The 26,508-nt window shown below is 40.9% G+C and overlaps 1 protein-coding gene, 1 long non-coding RNA gene and 1 pseudogene across 2 annotated transcripts; all 3 read left to right on the plus strand.

Moving 5' to 3' along the window:
• The first annotated feature begins 1,305 nt into the window (after positions 1 to 1,305).
• On the plus strand, positions 1,306 to 3,147 carry LOC139777231 (uncharacterized). Its single transcript, XM_071714532.1, has 2 exons — positions 1,306 to 2,868; positions 2,958 to 3,147. Exons 1-2 carry the CDS (start codon positions 1,715 to 1,717, stop codon positions 3,061 to 3,063), a joined length of 1,260 nt encoding a protein of 419 aa, XP_071570633.1. The 5' UTR covers positions 1,306 to 1,714; the 3' UTR covers positions 3,064 to 3,147.
• An 8,228-nt stretch (positions 3,148 to 11,375) lies between these two features.
• Positions 11,376 to 16,027, plus strand: LOC139777229 (uncharacterized). The gene is made up of 3 exons (XR_011719287.1): positions 11,376 to 15,590; positions 15,653 to 15,846; positions 15,927 to 16,027. It is a non-coding gene; the product is annotated as an uncharacterized lncRNA (long non-coding RNA).
• A 5,864-nt stretch (positions 16,028 to 21,891) lies between these two features.
• LOC139777236 (piggyBac transposable element-derived protein 4-like) lies at positions 21,892 to 25,152 on the plus strand (annotated as a pseudogene).
• The last annotated feature ends 1,356 nt before the right edge of the window (positions 25,153 to 26,508 follow it).

Genomic DNA, 26,508 nt, shown 5'->3' on the forward strand with positions numbered 1-26,508 from the left:
GCAGCAACGCGACTCAATTTCTATGGGTGATATTGTTTCTCTGCAGTGTATGCACACCATGCACTAAAACAGAAGAAACGATACGCGATGCTCTAGTTGAAACGAGAGGAAAAGGCAATAGAAAAAGTATATAAGGAAGAATGAAGCGAGTCAAAATCACAGTCTGTGATTTGAAAGTCTACGCGTCGGTACATCGATTGGAAAAAAGTATAGCGGTTATTTTGCATTTTTTGTGCCAAGTATTCAATACAGAGGAATATTTTTCACGATAAAGAAGATGACAATAATTTCGATATGGATGTAGACGAGGATCGCGCGTTAACGGACGACAGTGACTATTTCAGTGATGAAGACGACGATCATGAAGAAGTCGTCGATAGAATGGTGCTGCCTTGGGAAATCGCTGCACAAAATTTACGTAGGAAACGTTGCGTAATATATTTTTATTATTCAACGGGTGGTGCACTTGCACTATGTGCTCCGTGCATGGATGTTCTATCGGACCTTGGCGATTACATGTACGCTCGTCGAAAACACTTCGTTGAGTTTCGCGGAATGATGGATACCCGGTGTTGTTCAAGATGTCATGAAACATTGTACATGATATTTCCACGTAATATGTGCCCAATTTGCACACGAGATGGACAATAATTTCGATATGGATGTAGACGAGGATCGCGCGTTAACGGACGACAGTGATTATTTGAGTGATGAAGACAACGATCATAAAGAAGTCGTCAATAAATTAATGCCACGTCCCGAATTTTTAGCGCTGGATGGACATACGAAGTGTTGCGCAATTTATTTTTATTTTATATATGATTCGGATAAACTGTGTTATTCGTGCATGCTCACTGTACCAGACACTGGTGAGCACATACGTGAATATCGAGAGCATGTTAGCAAGCCGTACAACGCAATAAACGGCCGATTTTGCGGAGATTGTCGCACTCCATTGTTCCAAATATATCCATGCAAAATGTGCCCATTTTGCAAGAATTGATCAAAAAAACATTATCGCGAGTGGGGCATTATAAATGTGCGCAACATGGAATGGTCAAGTGAAGAACGGATGTGACATCACCGGTGCAGTTTCTTCGCGATCGCGAACTAGGTATACGCGGAACTGATCGACGCAGCGTTAAACAAAGAGTCGCTATCGACTATATTAATTATCCTTATGAATGGGATTCGGATAACGTGAGACGGAAATTGTATCGGCGGCTGCGGGACGAGGCAAAAGAACGTGAAGCTTGTGAAGCTCGGGATAATTCTTATTTTTGTGATTTTACTTTAAACCTGACTTTGATTCGGAGTATCAGGAGTATCGCTATTGGGCGAATAAAGTTATTACTGATATGCTCATGCTCACTGATACTATGCTCATTCAAATTCGCACAGGCATTGGGAAGTGCGTCGAATTGGCGGTGATGAAAAACATGAACAGACAGAGATCAATTTTACATATCTTTAATAAGATAATAGGTCCTAATCATACATCGATTCAAAGAGCTCTTGACCGTGAACTTAATGATTTTATTGATTGGCACTTTGATGTCCCCTTCTTCAGTCTTTATAATCTTATGCTTAAACATTATTCCATTCTATATTTCTGTCGACGTTGTCCAACGTGTAAGCGAGTCACGTGCAAGTGCTCCATCGAAGAATGTGACGCGATCTAAAAAATAGTGTGAAAAAGACAGTATTAAAAAACATGGAACATATCGATAAAACGGAACGCAACCTGTTGGAAGGATCCGACCAAATCGCTACCTTGAGTGAATATTTAGCATGGGCACAGCGATGCGATGAGTTTATCGAGCAGGTCGAAGAAGACTGTCGTTCCAAGCGTCCGCGGCTCTCAATCCGCGAAACAGACAATCCGGGACACAGACAATCTTTAGTGGCAAGAATCGCGCGACTCGAAGGTGCAAAGACTCTATTACAGAGACGGTTCGTACATATCGGTGGTGAGTACGCGGCGGGCAGTAGTAGCGGTAACGAAAACGTGGAAAGACTCGTCTGGCGAGAGATCGATGCCGCGTTCGAAAGCCGTGTATTGACCGGTGCAGTGATAAATACCAATTACATCGAACCGCAAAAATTTCTCGAAGATGCTGAAGTAATCGTGCTCGATCATGTGCAAAACGTCATGCAAAGACACGCAAGTATAAAGATAAACACTGTGTTCAACGGCGAGTTTGTGACGGGTGAGAAACGTGCGAACAAAAGTATCAACACGAGAAACAGTGAACTCTTTCGTTCGTCCGATCGGTCCAATCTGCGCGAGTGGTACAAGCTACACGTTATCGAGCCCACATTAGCGAAACTCGAGGAGTTTCAGGAACGCGACAGCGGGTGGGCGTTATCGCGTATACTCAATTTAACAGTGAACGTGAACAAGTACAATCCTTTGCGCGCGGGATGTTACATCAATTTACCGCAAGAAATTAAATCGAAAAAAGCTGTGATCAACGTGCAATCTATGGACAATGCGTGCTTCGCGTGGTCAGTGGTCGCCGCGCTGTATCCTGCCAAGGATCATATATATCGGGAATCCTCGTACCCTCATTACGCAAAAATATTAAAATTACAAGACATTGAGTTTCCAATGACTTTGAAACAGATTAAACAGTTTGAACAACGCAACGATATATCCGTCAATGTGTATACCATCGAGGGAGAGAAGACGCCAACCGTTCTCCCGATACGGCTCACCGACCGGAAGAGAGAAAAGCACGTAAATCTGCTGTACGCGCAGGACCCGCGAGACGACAACGTGGGACATTTCGCGTGGATAAAAAATCTATCCCGCCTCGTGAGCACGCAATTGAGCAGGCACCGTGGTCGGAAATATTTTTGCGATCGGTGAGTACCTATACTTCTTTTAATAAAAATTATAGAATATTTTATTTTTTATTTAATAATTTACAAAAATTGTGTTTTTCTTTTTGCAGCTGTTTACATTATTTCTACACGAGCGAGAAATTGGAAGCCCACACCGTCGACTGTCAGCAGATGAACGACTGCGCGATCAAGTTACCGAGTGATAACGACAAGTAGTTGGCCTTTAAGAATCACAGCAGGAAGGAACGACTTCCATATGTCGTATACGCCGACCTGGAATGTACCCTCGAGAAGACGGATGCGGATTCGACAACGTCCACGTTCAAGTCTCAACATCATCAGGTATTTAGCATAGGATACTACGTGCGGTGCTCGTACGACGACTCGTTATCCGCGTATCGATTTCGTCGCGATAAGGATTGCGTCGCGTGGTTCGCCGAGGAACTAAGACGTTTAGCACACGACGTAAAGAACATCTTGTCCGCTAATATACCCATGGCGGATTTCACGCGAGACGAGTGGGAAAAGTTTAACAGCGCAACGCACTGTCACGTGTGCGAAAAACCGTTCGAGCCAGACGACGTGCGAGTACGCGATCACTGTCACTTGACCGGCAATTATCGAGGTCCCGCGCATTCTAATTGTAACTTGAATTATAAAAATTCTCACTTTATCCCAGTAATATTTCATAATTTATCGGGTTATGATTCTCATTTTATAATAAAGACAATAGCTACCGCGTACGAAGGACGTGTAGACTTACTCCCAATTACCAAAGAAAAATACATTTCGTTTACGAAGAACGTTAAAAGCACTGAGGATAAAGACAAAAAAAATTGCATCAAATTAAGATTCATTGACTCATACAAATTTCTCACCGCAAGTCTCGAAAAATTAGCATCATATCTCAGCAAGGATAAACTGCAAATATTACAACGCGAATTTTGTGAATTAGCCACAGAAAATTTTCATTTGCTGACGCGAAAAGGTGTATTTCCATACGAGTACATTGACTGCGTCGAAAAGTTGGAGGACTCGTGTTTACCATCGCGCGACTCGTTTTACAGTTCATTGACAGGTGACACCGTATCCGAGAGCGATTACGAGCACGCCGTTAACGTCTGGCAGCGGTTCTCCGTTCGAACCTTGGGCGAATACAGCGATTTATATCTAAAGATCGATGTCTTGTTATTGGCCGACGTGTTTGAAAATTTTCGCGATAGCTGCGTCGCGAGTTATGGACTCGATCCGGCGTATTATTACACTCTACCAGGTTTTACGTGGGACGCTATGTTGAAACATACGCGGATCGAACTGCTCACGGACATTGATATGGTCATGTTCATCGAACGTGGTATACGCGGCGGTTTGAGTCAATGTTCAAACAGATACGCACAAGCCAATAACAGGTACATGCAATCTTATGATTCGTCGAAACCAACGTCATACCTGATGTATTTCGATGTAAACAACTTGTACGGCTGGGCGATGTGTCAACCATTGCCCTATGCGGATTTTCAATGGGTCGAAAACGTAACCGATTTTAATGTTATGGATGTCGCGTTGGATTCGCCCACGGGTTACATTCTCGAAGTCGACATAGAGTATCCGCAGAATAAACACGACGCGCACGCCGACCTACCGTTCTGTCCAACGCACGATAAACCGCCCGGCAAACGACAGGAAAAACTTCTCGCAACATTATACGATAAGAAGCGTTATGTAATACACTACCGCAACCTACAGCAGTGCACGCGCCACGGCCTTCGCGTCACAAAAATTCATCGCGTATTACAATTCTCTCAATCTCCATGGCTCCGCGAATACATCGAACTTAATACAAAATTTAGAACACTGGCCAAAAACGATTTCGAGAAAAATTTATATAAATTGATGAACAACGCGGTTTTCGGTAAAACTATGGAGAATGTTCGAAATCACGTTAATGTAAAATTGTTAACAAAGTGGAGCGGTAGATACGGCGCGGAGGCACTGATCTCGAAACCAAATTTTCACAGTAGGACCGTTTTTTCGGAAAATCTGATAGCCGTCGAACTTCGAAAACTCGAGGTTAAATTTGACAAACCTATTTACGTCGGCATGTGCATTCTCGATATATCCAAGACGTGTTTGTACGAATTTCATCACGAGTACATGTCTCCCCTGTATGAGGACATGTGTAGAATTATGTACACCGATACGGACAGTCTGATATATCACGTAAAGTGCGAGGATGTGTACAAGAACATGAAACGCGATATCGCTAAATTCGACACGAGCGATTACGCGATCGACAACGCGTACGGTATACCGCTCGAGAACAAGAAGGTGCCGGGCTTGATGAAAGACGAAAACAACGGTGCGATCATGACCGAATTCGTCGGGCTTAGAGCAAAGATGTACGCCTTGCGAGTGGACGGTAAGAAAGATACGAAAAAGGCTAAAGGTGTTAAGAGTAATGTCGTAGCCAGGTCGATAACGTTCGACGATTACACGCGGTGTCTGCGAGATGAAATTGAAATGACGCGACAGCAGGCTTGCATAAGATCGGAAAAGCACGAGGTGTACACCGTGAACGAAACGAAAATCGCTCTGAGTCCGTATGACGATAAGCGATACATTATACCCGATTCGACCGATACGTTACCGTGGAAGCATTATCAAATACCCCCTCCGAAAACGTAGTGTATTGTATGTATAAAATGTAATAGTATAACGTATGTAATAGTATAACGTATGTAATAGTATAACGTATGTATGTAGTATAACGTATGTAATAGTATAACGTATGTAGTAGTATATGTTATAACGTATGGTATAGTATAACGTATGTAGTAGTATATGTATGTAATAGTATAACGTATGTATGTCGTACGTATGTCGTATAACGTATGTAATAGTATAACGTATGAATGTATGAATGTATGTAGTATAACGTAACGTATTGTGAGTATTATATTACAGTATTGGAAAGAATATTAATAAATATATTGCACATGTGTGTATTTCACATACTTTATTTGTATTTCATATATCAAACACTTTACATATGTATTACATATTACATATTTTTTATGTTAAAAAATAAAAAAAGTTAGCACGTATTAAATAACATTTTCCTTATGTATCCATGAGTTGTGCGATCCATCGAATCCAAGCCATTTAACGTAAACCTCGTCGCCCCTCCTGCGCAGTACTTTCTCCACGAGATACACGTCCGGATAAGTCGCGCGATGCAACTCGTGTTCGTAGAACCCTCCAGCGACGGATTTTCCACGATAGTCCTCGAGTAGATAGGTTACGGGATTGGTATGCTGCACTTTAACGATCTTAAACACCTCGGTGGTCCAATTCGGCGTGTAACCCTTTTCGAAAATCGTCTTGTATTTGCTAACGCGTACCGAGTCGCCCGCTTTGAACTTTGCCAGACCTGCGATTTTTATCGCGCTGTATACGGTAGCCAAGAGTTTTTCAGCGATCGCGGGGGTAACGTCGACGGATCGCATGCCGATGGTTCGATGCTTGCGCGCGTTGTAATCCGATACGAGTCGCGGCAAGGCGCCGACCCATTTGTAACTTCCATTGAGCGTAAACATCTTCCACATGTCGTTCTTGAGCGTGCGATTGAATCGCTCGACGACCGACGCCTTCAATACCGAATATGTGGAATAATGATTGATACCGTGTTTCCTCACGAGACGTTGCACGTCGGTGTTGTAAAATTCCTTCCCCATATCGGTTTGTAGGTTACTAGGGCACCTCCCGCTGCGTCGAATGATCTCAGCGACAGCGTTAGCTGTTTCGCTTCCGCCTTTACCCTTGAGTGGCACGGCCCACGCGTGCTTGCTCAATACATCGATGACGGTAAGTATGTAGTGGTAGCCTCCGTTGAAACGTGAGTACGGACGCATCTCGACGATGTCAGCCTGCCACAGGTCATCGTACCCTCGCACTATGACGTGTCTTCGGGGAAAATTTCTTCTCGCCGGAGCGTGCAGTTCCTCAACGAGTCGTTGCTTCTCGATATTTTTACGTCCGTCGGATTTTAGCGATGTCATGTTTTTGTTGCCGTTTATAACTGCTCGTTAGCCGTTCCTGAGTCGTTTATTTCCGTTTGTTAACCGTTTATTTCCATTCGTCGTCGTCGTCGTCGTCGTTCTTTAGCCGTTTGTAGCCTTTCCTGTCTCCGCGTAGTTCGCAGCTGTTTCTAAACCGCTCGTAATCGCTTTTTAAGCTGTTTTTGAACCGTTCGACAACCGTCCGATAACCGTTCTTGAACCGCTAGACAGCCGTCCGACAACCGTTCTCGAATCGTTCGTTTTCGTTCGTCGCCGTCGTCAATTAACCGTTGCCTCTCTTCACTCGCCGCCTTTCGATAGTCGTTTCTGCTGAACCGTTTGTCCATTGTTGTTCGTTGTTGCGTCTGATTCAACGATAGTCGAATGGCGAAGCTCGTTTATCGTAGTCCGTAACGCTTGCAGATCCTTCTCGAATGCAGTCAGCTTCTCGTCTGATTCTTTTCGTTGATTGCTCAACATTTTAAAGAATTGATCAACGTATAGTTTATTAACCGCGTCATCGTCAGCCTCTGGTTGCGCCACGCGGCGAATCTTCCGCGACCTTGCGTCAAAGTCCGTAACGGTGCGACACAGAGCGTTATCGCGCACGAAATTTCTCATTAATCCGCTCCATCGATGGTACGGTTCCGCCCCGTCTCTTCCGAGCGATATGCCAAACTTGTTGATCGGCATTTCAATGCTGATTGAATGGTTCGCCGACGCATGGTTTAATTTATAATAAGCCCGGCTTCGCGAAGTTCCTCGATGATCGACATGATCTCGTTGTCGTGAGCATTGTTGCCAGCGTGGCGCGAAGCGTCGAGCAATCGGAGACGATCCACCAGCTCGTTGGGGTCGTCCCAGTGCACGTAGTCGATCTTATTGTCGGTTAGCGTCATCGCGCGAGGCATGGATAATCCCTTTCCAGATTTTTTCTTTCTGGATTCGATAGATATCAACGGTGCGATTACATATCTATACTTGTATCCCCTGTTGCCCAGTAATGGAGCATGCGCATTGTGTTTGCGTTTATGAGCACTCGTCTCCAACAGGATGCTCTTGTACGTTTGCTTATCGTCCTCCGTGTAGATGTCGTCATTGGGTTGACTCTTGAAGATCAACTCGTAAAGACCAGGTGTGCCGATATATCGTACGTCGCCGATAATTATGTTATCCGCCTTGTCCACGTCAAAACGTTTATTGCCGAGCATCATTCCATCGTTGTCGAAACGAACGCCGTACACGTAGTCTATAACATTTTGATTGTCGCTCAAAGCAATTCCGATGTACTTTTGGCCCAACGGACCCAAGTGATCTCGCTTTGATTCTTCAGAAATTTCTCGACCCTCCGCTGTCTGCAACTGCTTTCGAATGGACGTCTCAAGATTACTTGTGTTCAGGCTTTCGAAATCATCATTATCATCATCATCATCATCATCATCATCGCTCGCGAGTGATTCGGAACTTGTACGTTGTACGGTTCGCGTCGCCGCGGACGGTGTAGAGGTTATCAGTGCAGGTACATTTAGTGGAGCAACTTTCGATCGTTTCGATTTAAGAAAATTAAGCGGCGTCGATCCGAAGCGATTCGACCAGGAGCTATCTCGTCTCCTCTTTCTCGACATCGCATCCTCCTCTTCGCGCTGTTGATCGGGTAACGTTTCCATCCCCGCGTCAGCGACGCTTTCCGGCTCCTCCTTCACCGCGATCGAGTTGTCGACGATCTTTTGCAGCGGTCCGATGAGGGGCTTAAAGTGCGTGTCCAACTCAATGTCCTTCTCGATCTTACCGGTCTTCAAAGCGCGAAGTTTCTTGCGAATCGAATCACTCGTTTTCGCAATCTCTTTCACGATCTTCTCGCGTTCGCGAATATTCTCGCTCCCGTTGATCGCGGCCATCGCGGGGAAAACAAAGCAGAGTGTCGATGTCTCTATAACGCTAACGTTTCACCTCCGACGAGGTATCGGCAACGACTGATCGCTTTTGTGGTATCGCGAACACGTTAAATCCTTTTCTGTATCGGCCGTTCAAAAGCGCGCTGTCCTTGTCTATCACTACGAATCCGTACTTTTGTTGCCAACAATCGTGGCACAACGAGCAAAATTCGTCGTATGACATATCTGTGTTTACGTGATCGTTGAATATGTGTTTCAGATTGGTATCATCCTGTTTAAACAGAATCAATAAATTCGCGTTGTCGCGTATAAGATGCTTCGGTATCTTTGCATACGTCTGACAAAGATAGAAGGAGTCAACGTTCGCGTGCCTGCCCATTGAGAAAGTACTCTCTCACCGCGTCTCTGCTTATCGCACTGCCACGTCATCGAAGACGAAGAATCGAAGTTCGGACGCGCAGTCGCTCGGTGGAATGACGTCACTGTTATTGGAGAACGTAAAGTAGCCGATTTCGTCGATCGATGTCAACAAATTCTCCAAATATCGATATTTCGGCTGTTGCAACGATTTCGAGTATACGTACACGTTTTCGAAACGTACGCCGTGCGGACTTTCCAACATGCTTATCAAAACGTTGGTTTTACCGCAATTCGAGGGGCCGCAAATGATCGCGCGTATAGTAGTCGGTAACATCGTACCGTGCTTGCGTTTCTCCGCGTTGCCCCCCATCGACCGTAATCTGTCGTCGCAATTGGTCACGCGAATCGCCAACGGTTGTCGCACGAATCTCATTTTTTCCACACTGCCGACTCTCTGGCTGACTCGAACGCCTATTTATAGGCGAACGGAACCGCGAATCGCTCAGTAGTAAAGATGTTCGTCCTACTGTCGAGACCGTCCGATATTCGCGGCTTGAGCGCCGAACAGCTGCAATTTGTGCCGAAAGCCGTTCTGTTGCAAACGTGCGGTGATCACGTCCACTGCGTGTGGGACAAGCTTCCGGAACATATAAAGGCGGATTTAGAGGTTCAGACCTATCGTCGCTGTTATGAACATTACAATCAACCGTGGCAGCGAACGCACATCGACGGTCCCGCGCCAATGATAAAGGATTGCGGCGAATGTCAAAGAAAAAAATTGGTAGAGGCCTGTTAAATCGCGCGATAAACGCACTTCCGATCGAATTGCATATTCCCGGCTATCAATTTTGTGGCCCGGGCACTCATTTAGAAGAACGATTGGCGAGAGGCGATCAAGGTATCAATCCATTAGACGCGGCGTGTCGCGAGCACGACATAGCTTATTCGCGTAGCAACGATCTCGCCGAGAGACACGCGGCGGACGAGATACTCGCTGCGGAAGCGCGAAAACGCATTACCGCGAAAGATTCGACTCTCTGAGAGAGAGCTGCCGCTACAGCCGTCTGGGTGGCCATGAAGGCTAAGACGAAGCTCGGAATGGGCTTGAAAACAAAGAAGACGAAGAAGAAGAAGAGATTATCGAACAGGCGAATACTTCCGGCGGCGAAACGAGGCGGCGTATTGCCGATTCTACCGTTGTTGGGAGTTCTTGGCTCGTTGGTCGGCGGAGCGGCGGGAGTCGTAAAGGCCGTGAACGATAACAAAGCCGCGCAGCGTCAGCTGGAAGAATTGAAACGTCACAATCGCGCCATGAAAGGTCATGGACTTTATCTCGCTCCGTACAAACGCGGGCAAGGAGTGGCATCGAAGAAGAAAAAAAAAAGTCGCGGAGATACTGAAAATTCCCAAGGGCGTAACAACCAACGTACAACTACAAAAACTGGCAAAACGTATGCGCATTCCATATTTTAGAGGTATTTTCATGCGTACTGCCTTACCAACAGAGGGAGTGCGTCGAAACGAGAGTGGTATCGTGAATTTGGATAACGCCGAGGGACCGGGTACTCACTGGGTGGCGTACGCGAAGAGGGGAGATCGAAGCCATATATTTCGACAGTTTTGGCAATCTTCGACCGCCGAGGGAACTTGGTGCTGTATCTAAAGAACAACATGACGAAGATAGAGTACAATCACATGCCTTTTCAACGATACGATCAGAGCAATTGCGGACAACTGTGTCTACGCTTTCTACAGACAGTTGACGATCAATTTAAAGACGACCGTCGCGCTGTTTGAACTCAGTATTCATTCAAACATGTCGCTGACATTCACGCTCACCGGCAAGAGTAGCGTCCTCGCGGTAAGCTACTTTCCCGCCGTGGACTTGAGCGATGGTGATTACGAGCTCGGCCTGACAAATTTTGAAACCTATTACACGATACCGAACGTGAATTCTTCGAACAATAAATTCTACTTTGACGACAAGGAAATTACCATTCCCGAAGGATCGTACGAATTGCGTGATATAAACACGTATCTAAGACGCGTCATTTTACGGGATCAATCCAATAATGTCGCGAGAAAGAAACACGTCGGCGAAGATGAAGACTATCCGTGTATTATTCGTGCCAACAACAATACGATGAAGAGTGAGATCAAGTGCGCTTTCAGAGTAAACTTTAACAAACCGAACAACATTGGATCGTTGCTGGGATTTTCAACGAATCGCGTGCTGGAGCCGCGACAATGGTACGAATCGGACGTACCGATAAATATCATTAGCGTAAACATCATTCGCGTAGAGTGTAACGTGACCGCGGGCGCGTACAGCAACGACAAGTACGTGCACACGATACACGAGTTTTCACCGAGCGTGCCACCAGGATATAAGATATCGGAAACGCCGGCACAGATCATTTACCTGCCAATCACCGTACGGAGCATTACGGACCTAACGATTCGCGTTGTGGATCAGGACGATCGATTGATTGATTTTCGAGGAGAAGAGATCACCGTCAGATTGCACGTACGACTGCGACAGCGATAACGCGCGCGAGTGTACGGACGACATATGAGATGCTCATACTGAACGACTCGGAGCACGCGAGAGATAAGAATATCTTTACGGCAGCGGTCGACGATATCACCCGATCAACATTCGGTGGAGCTAAAAAAGAGACGAGAAAGAAGCTCACCGCATCGAACGTTGAATTTCTACGATCTTTGGGATTCGCGGTGCGAAATATCTGAGGAAGCATGGTCGATATCCTTAACATTGGAGGTGAACCGATCTTTGACGACAGTGTCGTCAAGATTGAAACACACACGTACAGTCCGTACGCCAATACGACGTTTGGACACAGCGACGAGATAAGAATACCCATACAACAACAAGATTTATACACGTTGCCGTGCGAAAGCTTTCTCTACGTCGAAGGAAGATTGGTGGTAAAGAAAAGGAGTAACGAGTCTATGACAGCGTTTGTAACTAATTGCGTGGCGTTCATGTTCGATGAAATTCGATACGAGCTCAACGGCGTGGAGATTGATCGCAGCAGAAACGCTGGAATAACCAGTACTCTCAAGAACTATGTATCGATAACGTATGACAAGGCGGAGATGTTGCGGAATGCTGGATGGGACATTTCACCTACCCGCTCGGAAGGATATTTCAATTTTTGAGTTCCGCTCTACACATTGTTAGGCTTTTGCGAGGATTACAAACGCGTGATTGTTAACGCTCGTCACGAATTAATTTTGATACGAGCGCGTAACGATAACAATTGCATTATAGGAAATCCGACGACTGAGCCGGAAATCGAATTGTTCAAAGTACAATGGCGAATGCCTCACGTTACGTTAAACGAGGTCAATAAACTGTCCATGTTACGGGCCTTGGGAAGCGGACGATATCTTAGTGTCAGTTTTCGTTCGTGGGATCTGTACGAGTACCCCCTGCTGCAGAGCACGACCAAGCATTCGTGGGCCGTCAAGACTGCGACTCAGTTAGAGAAACCGCGATACGTTATCTTTGCGCTGCAGACCGGTCGCAAAAATAACATGGCTCAAAATGTTGGCTATTTCAATCACTGTAACTTGACCAATATCAAGCTTTATCTAAACTCTGAATCTTATCCATACGATGACTTAAATCTAGATTTTGAAAAAAATCGATACGCCCTTCTTTATGATATGTACGCGCGTTTTCGTAAAGCTTATTACGGATACGATCGCTACGATACGTTTCTCAATTTGACTACATTCCTGACGCTTGGACCTTTCGTCATCATCGATTGCTCCCGACAAAACGAGTCCGTCAAGAGCGCCACCGTGGGTGTGCGAATAGAATTTGACTGTAAAGAGAACGTGCCTGCAAATACTACCGCCTATTGTCTCATCTTGCATGACCGCGTAATCTAATACTGTCCGTTGTCAAACGTAGTGCGCAAACTCACGTAAATTGTAATGTCGATAAAAATTTCGATATAAGAGAGACAGATGTATCGCGATGTGATACAGTACGGATCGTTCCTTCGTTGCATCATGATCGCGCCAACGTTCGTCGATCTGCAAGGATTCATCGTCGGGATGAAATTTGTCGTAAAGGAGGTAGCGGTGCTGAGAAACGGGGCTGTTCTGGCGCATCACATCTTTACATGCCCCATGCCATGGAGTCTCCTTACAAAATTCGACAAGTCATGTGCTTCCTGGTTGATTCACAATCACCATGGATTACGATGGGAAGACGGAAACGTGCCGTACAGCATGGTGAAACGTTTAATTACATCGGCCGTGCTCGGTGAGCACGAGGACGACGACGATGACGACGAGATGCCGACTCTCGTGTACGTCAAGGGATGCCAGAAACGAGAATGGCTGGTGGATCTGCTTGAGAATAAAGCGAGAAAAAACTTAACCATCGAGACTTTGGATGCGGATTACGAAGATATCGAATCTTTAAATAATCTAGATGTTACCAATACTGTGCGATGTGGAAAACATGTTAAGAATTGCGCAATGCAAAATGTATTAAAAATATTTAACTGGTGGTCGCGACGCCAGAGAGAGATGTAATTTTTTTAAATAAAAAAATATAAATTTTACAATGTTTAATTTCCTTTTCCCTTTCCCATTAGTCGATAGTGTAAAAAAATTAAATAATAAGTAGGTATACGTGACGAATTCTAACTCGAGAGCTTCGAGGGGGGGGGGGGTATCAGGTTTATACGAACATGTCTGAACATGTTTCACAGTTGATGTCATGCGGAGAGGGGGTATACGTCTTAATACAGAAAAAATCCTACCTTAGTCCCCTCTCCTAAATTTCAGAGCTCTGATTGCGCGTTACTGAAACATTAATTTCCCCCTCCTTCATCATAGTTTTTTGGAAATTGCCGCGTATACTCGATTAATTTTATACGATTAGTCTCGTATCGGCTGCTTGTGTGAACGGTCCGCTTCTCATAACCGAGAGAAAGAATGTATTCCGTTGAAGGAAGCAACGGCGGCAGTAGACGTATGAATTATTACGTACCGATTCCCGATGTTGAAACTCCAACGTGTGAAAACAAGTAAGTTTTGTTTAATTTATAGAGCTATATATTTTTATATCTTTTTGCGAATTGTATTATTTTGAAAGTAATCTCATTATTTTTTTCTACAGCATCTCGTTGGAGCGTCGCGCGGTTCGTATACTAGGCAGACGATATGCATTGACATCAACGGCTTATAAATATTTGGATATTGGAATTAGCGTGGGACCTGTGTCCTCTGTGGAACTACTTCTCGGTGATAACCGAGGAAATCAGATGGTGTTGGCTCATACGACGTGGACAGCGCTAATTGAAAGACGTGCGGATATCGAACGACTCTTACAGTCAACCGCACCTTCATCAATGTTGATTCGAGATCTGCGTATAGAACTCGTAAAAATACGCGATGCAAATGTTGTAAACATGTGTATTCTTCTTGTTCGAACTAGAACATTGCGTCGAGAATGTGTATTTTCAACTATGCCAAAATGTTCATGGCGTAATTGAAAAATTTAAACAATTTGTAATCATTTTACGAAGAAATTGTATAACCGATAAATGTGATGCAGCGAGAACCTTGCGCGATGTTTTTGATAAAAATTCGATTATCGATTGCGAATTATTAGCTTATGCTTTAGACAATATTGTATACGATGCGACACATGAGAAATAAATTAACGTTTATATGATAAAAAGTTTATTATCTTTCAATTCTCCCAATTATTTATTATAAAGAAAAGAAACGTGAACGAGGAGACGCGAGAGAGAACGCGAACGAAGAGATGCGAACGAGAGAGAACGCGAGCGAAGGGACGCGAGCGACAGAGAACGCACCTATGTATTCTTGCCCGCCATTGTAGTGCGAGACATATTTCATCTTTATTTCTTTTCGTCGTAAGGGGCTGTCCGATTTTAAACTGTTACCATATTGTTTTCTCTGGTGACATTTTACCCCCGCTTCGTTTTGCAACCTTCGTTAAATTCAGTCTCGTCGAGTTCCCGAGCAGTTCGGACGTGTTTCATGAAAATTTCGCAAAAGTTAGTGATTTTCTTTTTGAACAAGTTTTGTTGTTATTTTTAAATTATTTGCATATTAAAAATTACAATTATGGCCGAACGTGTGGAAAGAATAGAAGACCATATCGAAATTACTTATCCAGCTGCAGGAGTAAGTTTACATAATTGTATATTTAAAATATTTTTAATAATTTTTAAATATTTAAAATAATCATTCTTTTTTTTCATATCGAAAAGACGTTATATATATTGCCAGTCAGGTCGATTTAAATTACTTTAATTGTTATTCTTTTTTGTTACAGTGGATATGGGTAGGCAACTTGCCCGTAGTTGAAATAAAGATAAATAATATGGTGAGGATTCGGATCCCTCGCAATCCGGTACGTATGAAATTATTCATAAATTTTACATTTTTTTAAATTTTTGTTTATTCTGTTTTCAGCGCGTTATATACATGCATGAGATTAATATACGAGGATTCATAAATTTGGCGCGCCAGCGTTGGGTGCGTTGGTTTAGGACGGACGACCAGGAAAACAACGCTGTAATCTGGGAAACTTCCGGGGACGGCGATATTTTCGGATTACGTCGTTTATTCGATATGGAGGCCTTTGAAGAGGAAGAAGAAGAACACTGGTAAATTACTTGTTTTTCCAATACAAAATATTGAATAAACATTGCTTTATATTAATCATTATTGCATTTGTGTGTTTCAGGTGAAGATCCTCCACATGCTCAATATATTGCACTTATAAATTTTTTTAATTTTATGATATACATTTTTTCTTAAAATAAAAAAGAAAAAAATATTAAATAATTATAATATCTATTCCTTTTCTTTCTCCCCTTCCTTACATAGTTTAATTATATATAATAAAATATATTTACAAATCATCAAAATATTTGCGATACATAATTATGTAGATTAAAGAATATTTTCAGATACTTAAATATAAGCTGCATTATTAGGCTTCTTTATTTTAAAAAAATATTTTGATTTTTGAAGTATTAAAATTCTTATGGCATGGTTCAATACATATTTAATATATTTAAAAAATTAGTTTTTTAGAGAAGGGCATGTAGTCCAATTATTGAATAAGAAAGAGAGAGAACGCGAACGAGAAGACGGTCCTTTTCGAGAGGAAGAAAGAAGAAAAAAAGGAAAGAAGGAAATAACGCGCGACGTCATAACCGATCGGTGCTGCAAAAAAAACATGACCTAGTGAACCTGTGACCCGCATGTTCGCCAAAAAACCTATAAATTGTCCTAAACACCGTGCGTAAAGAGGACATCGGGACCCTAGACATGCACAGCGGGGGGTCTCCGAGAGACACTCCCAGGCCAACTTTCTTTTTATTACCCCATATATCTCGGAGTTTTTTTGACGTACCGCGACGGTTAAGTCGCCTAAAATTTTTGATCGAGTACCTACGTCGACCATCGATGCTCGACCATCTGCAGTGCGAGATGATATTCGTTTATAAATTCTGTCATCAACGTTCGTCGATAGCCATAGAAATTGAGTCTCGTTGCTGCGCTTATGCCGTCTAGTGTTTATAAAATCTAGCTGCCTGTCATCGGCGCTCGCCTTTGTAACGCGCGACGCCATAACCGAATGGCGCCGCGAAACCCCGATAAGCGGCTCTTCCTACGAAGAAAGGTGAAAAGGACCGCGGCGTCATACTAGTCGCAGGTCATAAATTATAGCCGCCTGCCATAGGCGCTCGCTCGCATCTGAGGTGTGAAATGACATCTGTTTATAAATACTATCGGCCGAACATCGACGCGAGGCGGCATTTGTTTATCGAACATGCCCCGACGCGTTCGCCTGATCCCCCTCCCCCTCCCCCTTCCCAAGGACCTCCGCGATCTCGAGGCCCTCCCCCCCCCGCGAACCCTATGCTGGGAACGCAGGTCCCCCCCCGCAGACCCCTCGGCCGGACCGTGGCGCTAGAGTCCCCCCCGCCCCGCTCCCCCCTCGAGCACCCCGGCCTAGAAGTCTCACTATCTCCCTACTTAAATACTTGTTTCTATATTTTTTCTATCGTAGCGTTATCAGCGAAAGGGAGAGTGGTGTTCGAAATAATTAGGTTTAATCGCCTGCCATAGGCGCTCGCTCGCATCTGAGGTGTGAAATGACATCTGTTTATAAATACTATCGGCCGAACATCGACGCGAGGCGGCATTTGTTTATCGAACATGCCCCGACGCGCTCGCCTGATCCCCCTCCCCCCCTCCCCCTTTCCAAGGATCTCCGCGATCTCGAGGCCCTCCCCCCCCCCGCGAACCCTATGCTGGGAACGCAGGTCCCCCCCTCCCCGCAGACTCCTCGGCCGGACCGCGGCGCTAGAGTCCCCCCCCCGCCCCGCTCCCCCCTCGAACACCCCGGCCTAGAAGTCTCACTATCTCCCTACTTATTTACAAGGATAATTTACAAGGAAGGAACTTTATGCGCGTTTTTAGACAGAACTTGGTCGGTTTTCCTGGGAAAAATCCATCTTCCCTTTTTTTCATATCATCTTAGGTATTAAAACAACAAAGTGTCCGCTAAAAAATTAGGCGGTTGTTGATCAGTCAATTAAACAACTTCTATTATGCAATTAACGATGATCGATCACTCTACGGATTTATTACGATCTTCTCCTACGTTTTCTCGTTATTTTGAGAAATCATTCACAAATCATCTCAAATTTTGATGAAATATGGTCGGTTTTATTTATATAAAAAAAAAAACAGATTAAATGAAATAATTAAAATCTAGAGTCTTTTCTTTATTTCTACTAACATTTAAGTTTAGTTTTTAAAATTATTCTAACGTAATTTAACATCAAAATTCCAGAATTATAAAAATTGAAGATGATGAGAGTAACAAAAAACATTTTTTAAATATATTATTTTATCATAGTATTATGTGTATGTGTTTAACCCTTATGTCAATACCCGGCATGTGCGACGTTGTTCAATACCCGGGGTACCCGGGTACCCACTTATCGAATTTCGTTAATAAATTCTTTGTATCGTGGGGAAATCGTTTCTTTCGTATTACACACAGAAAGATATTTGTTCTACAGACGAGAAAAGCAATTATTTATGTTATTTTATTTTGTTTAATAATTTTCTTCAGCTAAAAATATTTTCTTAATAATAATTTAAGATATACTTGCTACAAGGAAATGTAATGCTTATGATGACTTTATAATAGATTTGCAGATATATAAACTTACTAAATACTTAGAGCAAGTATATTGACTCGTAGGTTGTATATATTTTTCTATGTATATGCTCGTGTATGTATTTGTGTGTATATATTTTTATTTACGTCTACTTTCCGCGCGAGCCGACCACGCGGCGCGTAGCAAGTACGTTGAGAGAAGTCAAGACATTTCAAAACACGTATCGTTAGTTATTAAAATCTGTGAAAAATTAACTGTGTGAGAGTAATGAAAAGAAAACGCTTTCGACTGCGTGACAAACAAAGAGATCGGTATTTGAGAAATTTATTAGATAAGTCGGATGTAGAGAGTTCCCAGCCTTCAGATAGCGACGACGAGGATTGGTTTCCTTCGCAAAATCAATCCCAATCTATAGATGATTCCGATTTTGAAGAATATGTCGAAACTGGTAAGTTTTAATTTAATTTTTATATTTATGAAGTGATCACAATAACACAATAATTACGTATTTATGTATAGAACAGCATAAGGATGAAAAAACAGAGGGATACACACAGATTCAATCCGAGAGTGATGAAAGTGAGGACGAGAGCCAAGACCAAGATAAAGGAGTAAATGCGGCTACTAGAGGCATTTTTATTTGTATATTTTATTTTTTCTCCCGACTGCTGCCAACCTTCGGTTGGCGAAGACGAGGGAGTATGCGTTTCACTGGGGCCGAACCTTTGTTACCTTAGTTCTCGATAATTACAACATACTATGATATGTGCTTCCGTATATAAGTTTCTTATTGATCAAGCAAGGTTTATAGCTTATAATTATCATTAATCGTTGTGTTAAATAAAAAGCGAAAAAACGATATATTACATTTATACGTTCTCTTATTGGCTATCGACTGAGTTACAGAGGAAATTGATTAACCAATGACATGCATCCGCATGGGGAATTTTAGTGATTTCCAGTTATCTCTATTGAGCTCCGGCAGAACGTACAGCTGTTCTGTGTTCTGTTCATTGCTGCACGCTCATTGGATATCGCTCGTCGTGCACGATGTTATCGCGCTGGTCTGCTCTATTGCTCACATGTCATATTTGGCCGGTAGTTAGAGGTTAAGTTTGTTTATACAGGTTTAATCTTTACAAAATTAAATAAAAATATAATAAATAGTGTGATAAACAGTAATACACTGCCTAATACAAGTTTGTTTATCGAATCATTTCCTTGGAAATACCATGTGGTATCAAGTATCTTATATGTGTGTATACATACAGGGTGTCAAGTAATAAGCGGATTACTGCTCGTGATGCCCGTGATGGGCAGTTAAAGCGGGTAAAACTGAATCGAAAAGTCTTTTACTGTTTTGTAAGTATTTCAATAATTAATAAGAAAATAATTAATAAAGATACGCGAATCAAGATGCGTTCGTGCGATTCGACGAGAAGGAGCAACCCAATGTTTACGTTGCTAGGCCGCGGCGAGATATTGGGAGGAACGCTATGTTTATAACAAAAATTATTAACTATACATGAGTGACACTCATTGTCGTTATTGTTTATAAAGCACTCCTCTCATAATATTTCGCTATGCACATAGTAACGTAAACGTTGGGCTGCTCCTTCTCGTCAAATCGTGTGGATGCACACTGATTAATTCTCTTATCTTTATTAATTAATTTCTCATTAATTATTGAGAAACTTACAGTACGATAAAGGACGTTTAATTTGATTCAGTTTAATTCGCTCTTTCTGTCCACGAGAAGTGGCCCGCTTATTACCTAACACCCTGTATATACATGTTTATATAATTGTAAATTTAAATTTATTATATATAAATAAAAATCATTAAAAATGCCAAAAAGAGAGAGAAAATTACTTGTCATAATTAATCTCATATACTATTGTGTATAAGATTTAGATTATGCCTATAGTGCCTACATTTTCAACTATTTATATATTATAAAATATACTTCTGCATAGCATAGAAATATATATATTGCTTTTAAAAGTATGAACTAAATAAATAAATTAAAATCTTGCAACTGCAGCAAAAAGATTGTAAACAAAAATTATAATAAAATTAAAAAAATGAAAACTTAAAAATTTATCAGTAAAAAAACAGATAAAAAAAACTAAAAATTAAAAAATTTGAAAATTTAATAAAAACAAAAATTATAATAATAGAAAACAAAATACAAAAAACAAGAACTTAGAAATTAATTGGTAAAGAGTTAGTTTAAAAAAAATAGACTCCCGACTGCTGCCTAAAGTAAGTTAAATAATAATAAAAAACCAAAAATTTAAAAAAGTTAAAAACAAAAACTTATATTAAAAAATTAAATAAAAAAATTGTTTTTTAAAAAAAAAGACTCCCGACTGCTGCCTAAACTAGGTTAAATTAAATGCAGAAAATAAAAATTAATAAATAAAAACAAACTTCTAAAAAAAATAAATTTAATAAAATAACTAAAATTTAAAATAAAATGTAAAAACAAAAACATACAAAAAAAATTTAAAAACAAAAATTTATACAAAAATAAATTTAACTAAATTCAAGTTTAAAAAGTTTAAAATAATAATTTAAAAAAATTTTAAAACAAAAACTTTACCAACAAAAACAGGTTTAAAAAGTTTAAAATAATAAAAAAAAATTTAAAAACAAAAACTTATACAAAAATAAATTTAACCAAAAACAGGTTTAAAAAGTTTAAATAATAAAAACAACGAGTCTTAAAAATTAATTGGTATATAAGACAGGTTTATTTGGTAATAAAAATGTAATACACATATAATAATAAGTATAAAGTACAAAATTAAAAACTTCTAAAAATTTAAAATAATATTAATTATAAAATATTAAGACAATTGACACACTATTAGGAAATATTATCTAATAACAAATATGATTGAAAATATATACAAATACTTGATTACTTACTACAATTTATTCTTCTTATTATTATATTAGGCATTACAGATATAATTATTAATTGCATATTTAAAAAAAGCAGTCGGGAGACGCCATGCCAAGTGTTTCTCAATCACGTTTTAGATGTCAAAGAAAATTCTGTATTTAAGTTGTTTAACTGCGTACAGAAAAAGAGAAGCAAAAATATATGTTAAAATATTAAGTATAAAATTTGGCGTGGCGTCTCCCGACTGCTTTTTTAAAATATGCAATTAATAATTATATCTGTAATGCCTAATATAATAATAAGAAGAATAAATTGTAGTAAGTAATCAAGTATTTGTATATATTTTCAATCATATTTGTTATTAGATAATATTTCCTAATAGTGTGTCAATTGTCTTAATATTTTATAATTAATATTATTTTAAATTTTTAGAAGTTTTTAATTTTGTACTTTATACTTATTATTATATGTGTATTACACTTTTATTACCAAATAAACCTGTCTTATATACCAATTAATTTTTAAGACTCGTTGTTTTTATTATTTAAACTTTTTAAACCTGTTTTTGGTTAAATTTATTTTTGTATAAGTTTGTTTTTAAATTTTTTTTTATTATTTTAAACTTTTTAAACCTGTTTTTGTTGGTAAAGTTTTTGTTTTAAAATTTTTTAAAATTATTATTTTAAACTTTTTAAACTTGTTTTTAGTTAAATTTATTTTTGTATAAATTTTTGTTTTTAAATTTTTTTGTATGTTTTTGTTTTTACATTTTATTTTAAATTTTAGTTATTTTATTAAATTTATTTTTTTTATAAGTTTGTTTTTATTTATTAATTTTTATTTTCTGCATTTAATTTTTATTATATATCTAGAAATATAAGTTTTTCATAATAGTACATAATTTTAAAGGAAACCGAGAATACTTTTGTAGCAAAAGATAGAACGGTGTGGGCTAAAACACCGTTACCTCAATATCAAACGGCAATTCACAATATTGTACGTCAAAGAGCTGGTCCACATAAAAGTACAAAAACTCTATCAATCTGCGAAACTTTCAAGAAAATCATAACAAATGAAATGATATACATTATAGTTCGGTATACCAACAAAAAGGCATCACAAGTTTATGAAGAATATAACAACACATAACCAGAACGACAACCGCTTGTATGGAAAAATTTGACATCCCAAGAAATGTATGCATTCTTAGGAATCTTGATTTGTATGGGTGCAAATAATTCTAATACGGATCATACAACTGAAATGTGGAAATTGTCTTCGTTTCCCCTGTATCGAGCAACGATGGGCGTAAACCGTTTCTGAAATATTTTGCGTTTCATTCGATTCGATGATTCAAACACGCGCCAAGAACGTGCGTGTGAAGATAAAGCTGCTGCAATACGTGATATCTGGACCATGCTCAATGCAAATTTAGCTAAAACTTACCGGCCAACGGAAAATTTAACCATCGATGAGCAACTATATCCTTTCCGAGGACGTACCAGATTCACACAGTACATTCCATCTAAGCCAGCAAAATATGGGATAAAAATCTGGTGGATTTGTGACGCTGAAAATGCATATATTCCAAAGGCAATGGCCCCATCGAAAAAAAGGGAAGAATATTCGACGCTGTTTGGTTTTTGTGATAAAGTAACTCTATGCTCGTATGTCCCAAAGAAAAATAAAACTGTTATTGTATTATCGACAATGCATTCGGATATCGCAGTGGCAGATGATGCAAAGAGGAAACCAGAGATAATATTATATTATAATGAGTACAAGGCTGGTGTCGATACAATGGATCAAATGGTAGGGAGATATACAACGCAACGTCGTACGAACAGGTGGCCACTCGCCCTCTTTTTCAATATTTTGGATATTGCCGCCCTTGCTACGCATATTATTTATCACGAAAATAATAAAATGTTGAAAAAGAAGACAAATCAACGTCGCTTATTTTTGCGTCAACTGAGCGAAGAACTTACTATACCAGTTATCAGAGATCGTTCCCAAAATTTACAAATTATGAGAAACTTTTCAACGAAGCTTGCGATTGAAAGCGTTCTCGGAAGACAGGTGACTCCCGTAATTTCCTCTGGTTCCACACCTGCTATAGATAACACAGGCAGAAAACTCGTCACAGGTTCGTGTCACTTGTGCTATAAACAAATTATTAAAAAACAGAGGAAAACTAGAAAATCCTGTGTGGAATGCAAAAAGCCTGTTTGCGACGAACACGCTGTCACTTTTACAAAGTGTACAGAATGTTATAAATAAATAATTTTCTTATTTTTGATTATATAAACAATTGTTTTTTATTAATTTACCATTCCTATAACCATATTAATTATTTATAAATTAATTTAGTCAATAACTATAATAAAATTCATATTTTTAAAAGTGGGTACCCGGGTACCCTGGGTATTAGAATCCAGTAGGTAAACTTCAAGACGATAATTTTTTTACTTCCGGGTATTGAAACAAAAAGTTCATTGCATATTTCGATAGTAAAAAGTTCAAATAGCGACGATCCGGGCGGTTATAAAGAAATTTTCATGCAAACATTAAAAATTTTACCCATATATCCACAGGTGGACCCGGGTACCCGGGTATTGACATAAGGGTTAAAACTATAAAATGTTTTTTAGAATGGACAACAAATAGAGTTTAAATTCTCAAAATTTTTTTTATCGATTTCAAAAATCTACCATAATTTCATCGAAATTAAGAAGGAAAACTTGCGAAGATTTCGCGCGCGACATTATATGCTCTGTTCTTTACTGCCATTCCAGAGAGGGAAAGCTCCTATCTCCGGCCTCTTTTCTGGTCAGTTGCGAGCGACTCTCTTACGTTTCCACGATTGCATTTTGCGCCCGAGCGGAAGGGGGGCTCATACCCCATCATGCGACTTATGTAGTTATGTAGCATTATGTGATGTACTTATGTACATTGCACTCGATAATGTGTGGCTGGGATGTTTCTATGACGCTCGGTCGGCCCACGGAGTTTTCCAGGTTGTGGAGTGACGTCGAGTGCGGGCCATGCGTCGATCCATGCCTGTCGTAATTATCAATGTGCTCCAACTCGCATTCCTTGGGCATATTTCCTGCAAAGATAATACGCCCGTCCAGTGTTATCCCCTTATCTAATACCTAACGTATTTATTATTCTACTTTTGAATAATCGATCAATTTTTTCCGAAGTCCTAAACTTGTCGAGAAGCTTGCCTATTAACATGAATTCTTATGATTGTCTTAGCGACGTGCAACAACGAAAGATAAGCTGTTTCTTCATTCTACTTTGATTGTAGACCTATATGATGTAGATCTAGAGTTCGTACTTACCAACATTCATGTCAGGACCGTACTCGTAATACGTCGGCAAACCCACGGCCGCGGCAAGTGCAAGCTCGTCCTCAATGTTATTGGGTGTACAACTTAATTCAGTCCGTTTTTTTGCTTGAAAAACGCATTTATTTGAACGATAAAATGAATTAATACCTTATTCAAAGTACTGTCCATCGCTAGCCACTACTTTTTCCCATCTTTTTGGCAATTTATGGATTCCGTCGCGGAAGAAGCGTTCATCTTTTGAAGCCAAGAATAAATCGAGCCAATTTTTGATACCCTGTTCTGAAGTGAAGCGTATTCCAGTTGTTTGAGATTGCGCTACTCTGCCGGAAATCGCGTTTGATAGCAGCATATATTGAGACTTTTGCATGTCGGGGTTTGCTCGTCTTTAAAGAAATCGCTATAATTATTAGCAGATTATGGCATGGATTTTCTCTCAGTCGCATTCTGGAATATTCGCTGACATTTGCTCGGCAATAACAAAGTCACGCTACCGCGCCAACAAGGGAGAAAGTTCATGCCATAAACACCGCTGCCGAAAACAAGCAACGAGCACTTCTACTCGGCACGTGAAAACGGTGACGTCAACGCGATGACGTAGGCCGCCGAGGGCCAATCACCCGCCCGAAATCATCGGTGATCTGCTTGGAGGGAGCATCACCGCGGAGGTGATAAAAGACCGCCGCAGCGCCGCGGAAACGATTTCGCTCGCAGATCACCGCTAGCACCCCGCTGTTCTATACCGCTTTGCTATCGCACTTGCTTAACTGCTTTTTCGCCTACGACCGCTTTTGAAAACCGCTTAACGCCGCCTGTCGCGTTGCAACACGCATTAGCTTACTTGATAGCTTCCGCCGCCGTTGCCGTGCTAAACTCTGTGCGCGCTCACGGCTTCCTTTCTCTACAAGAAAACGAACTCTGTACATATATACTTGTAAATACACACTTTATTTTTCGGTTACTTGCTGTGTCGTTATTTGTGGTCGTCTTCTACCTTGCGCTATCTCGCGCTACCGCGTGCTCTCGAACACCAGTCAAAGCGTTCTGCATCGATCGAAACAAATGGTAGTCGGAAGGGGCAAGGTCTGGGCTATAAGGCGGGTGAGCCAGAACTTCCCATCCGATATTTTCCAAATAGTTTTTAACCGGAACAGCAACATGAGGCCGAGCGTTGTCATGGTGAAAGATTATGGATTCGTGTCTGGTCACATATTCTGGACGTTTTTCGGCTATAGCTCGTTTTAAACGGATCAATTGTTGCCTGTAGAAGTCTCCCGTGATGGTTTGACCAGGTTTTAGCAGCTCATAGTGGATCACACCCTTCTGATCCCACCAAATACAGAGCATTACCTTGGCACCATGGATATTCGGCTTCGGCGTTGATGTTCCCGGTTGGCCGGGCTTTACATACGGTTTTTTGCGTTTCGGGTTGTCGTAGTGAATCCATTTTTCGTCCCCGGTAATGATTCGATGCAGAAAAGACTTCTTTTTGTACCGTTCAAGCAACATTTCGGACATGCAAAATCGTCGTTCGATATGTCTCGGTTTCAATTTATATGGGACCCAATTTCCTTGCTTTTGGATGTATCCCGCGGCTTTGAGTCGTTTCGAAATAGCTTGTTGAGTAACTTCCAATGTTTTTGCGAGCTCTTCTTGCGTTTGACACGAATCTTGATCGAGTAATGTTTTTAATTCTTCATCTTCAAACTTTTTCGGTTGACTCGAACGCTCTTTGTCTTCAACACTAAAATCACCACTTTTAAATCGTCGAAACCATTCTCTGCAAGATTTATCCGATGGTGCAGATTCACCATACACTTCCACAAGCATTCGATGCGCTTCAGCTGCACTTTTCTTCCA

Source organism: Temnothorax nylanderi, unplaced genomic scaffold, assembly GCF_030848795.1.
Source record: "Temnothorax nylanderi isolate EJ_2023f unplaced genomic scaffold, tnyl_v1.0 TNYL_tig0141_pilon, whole genome shotgun sequence".
Classification (NCBI taxonomy): Eukaryota; Metazoa; Arthropoda; class Insecta; order Hymenoptera; family Formicidae; genus Temnothorax; species Temnothorax nylanderi.

Coding starts and splice junctions, on each gene's coding strand:
- LOC139777231 (XM_071714532.1), top strand. CDS start 1,715: ATGGAACATATCGATAAAACGGAACGCAACCTGTTGGAAGGATCCGAC. Junction 2,869..2,957: donor CGGAAATATTTTTGCGATCG/GTGAGTACCTAT, acceptor TTCTTTTTGCAG/CTGTTTACATTATTTCTACA.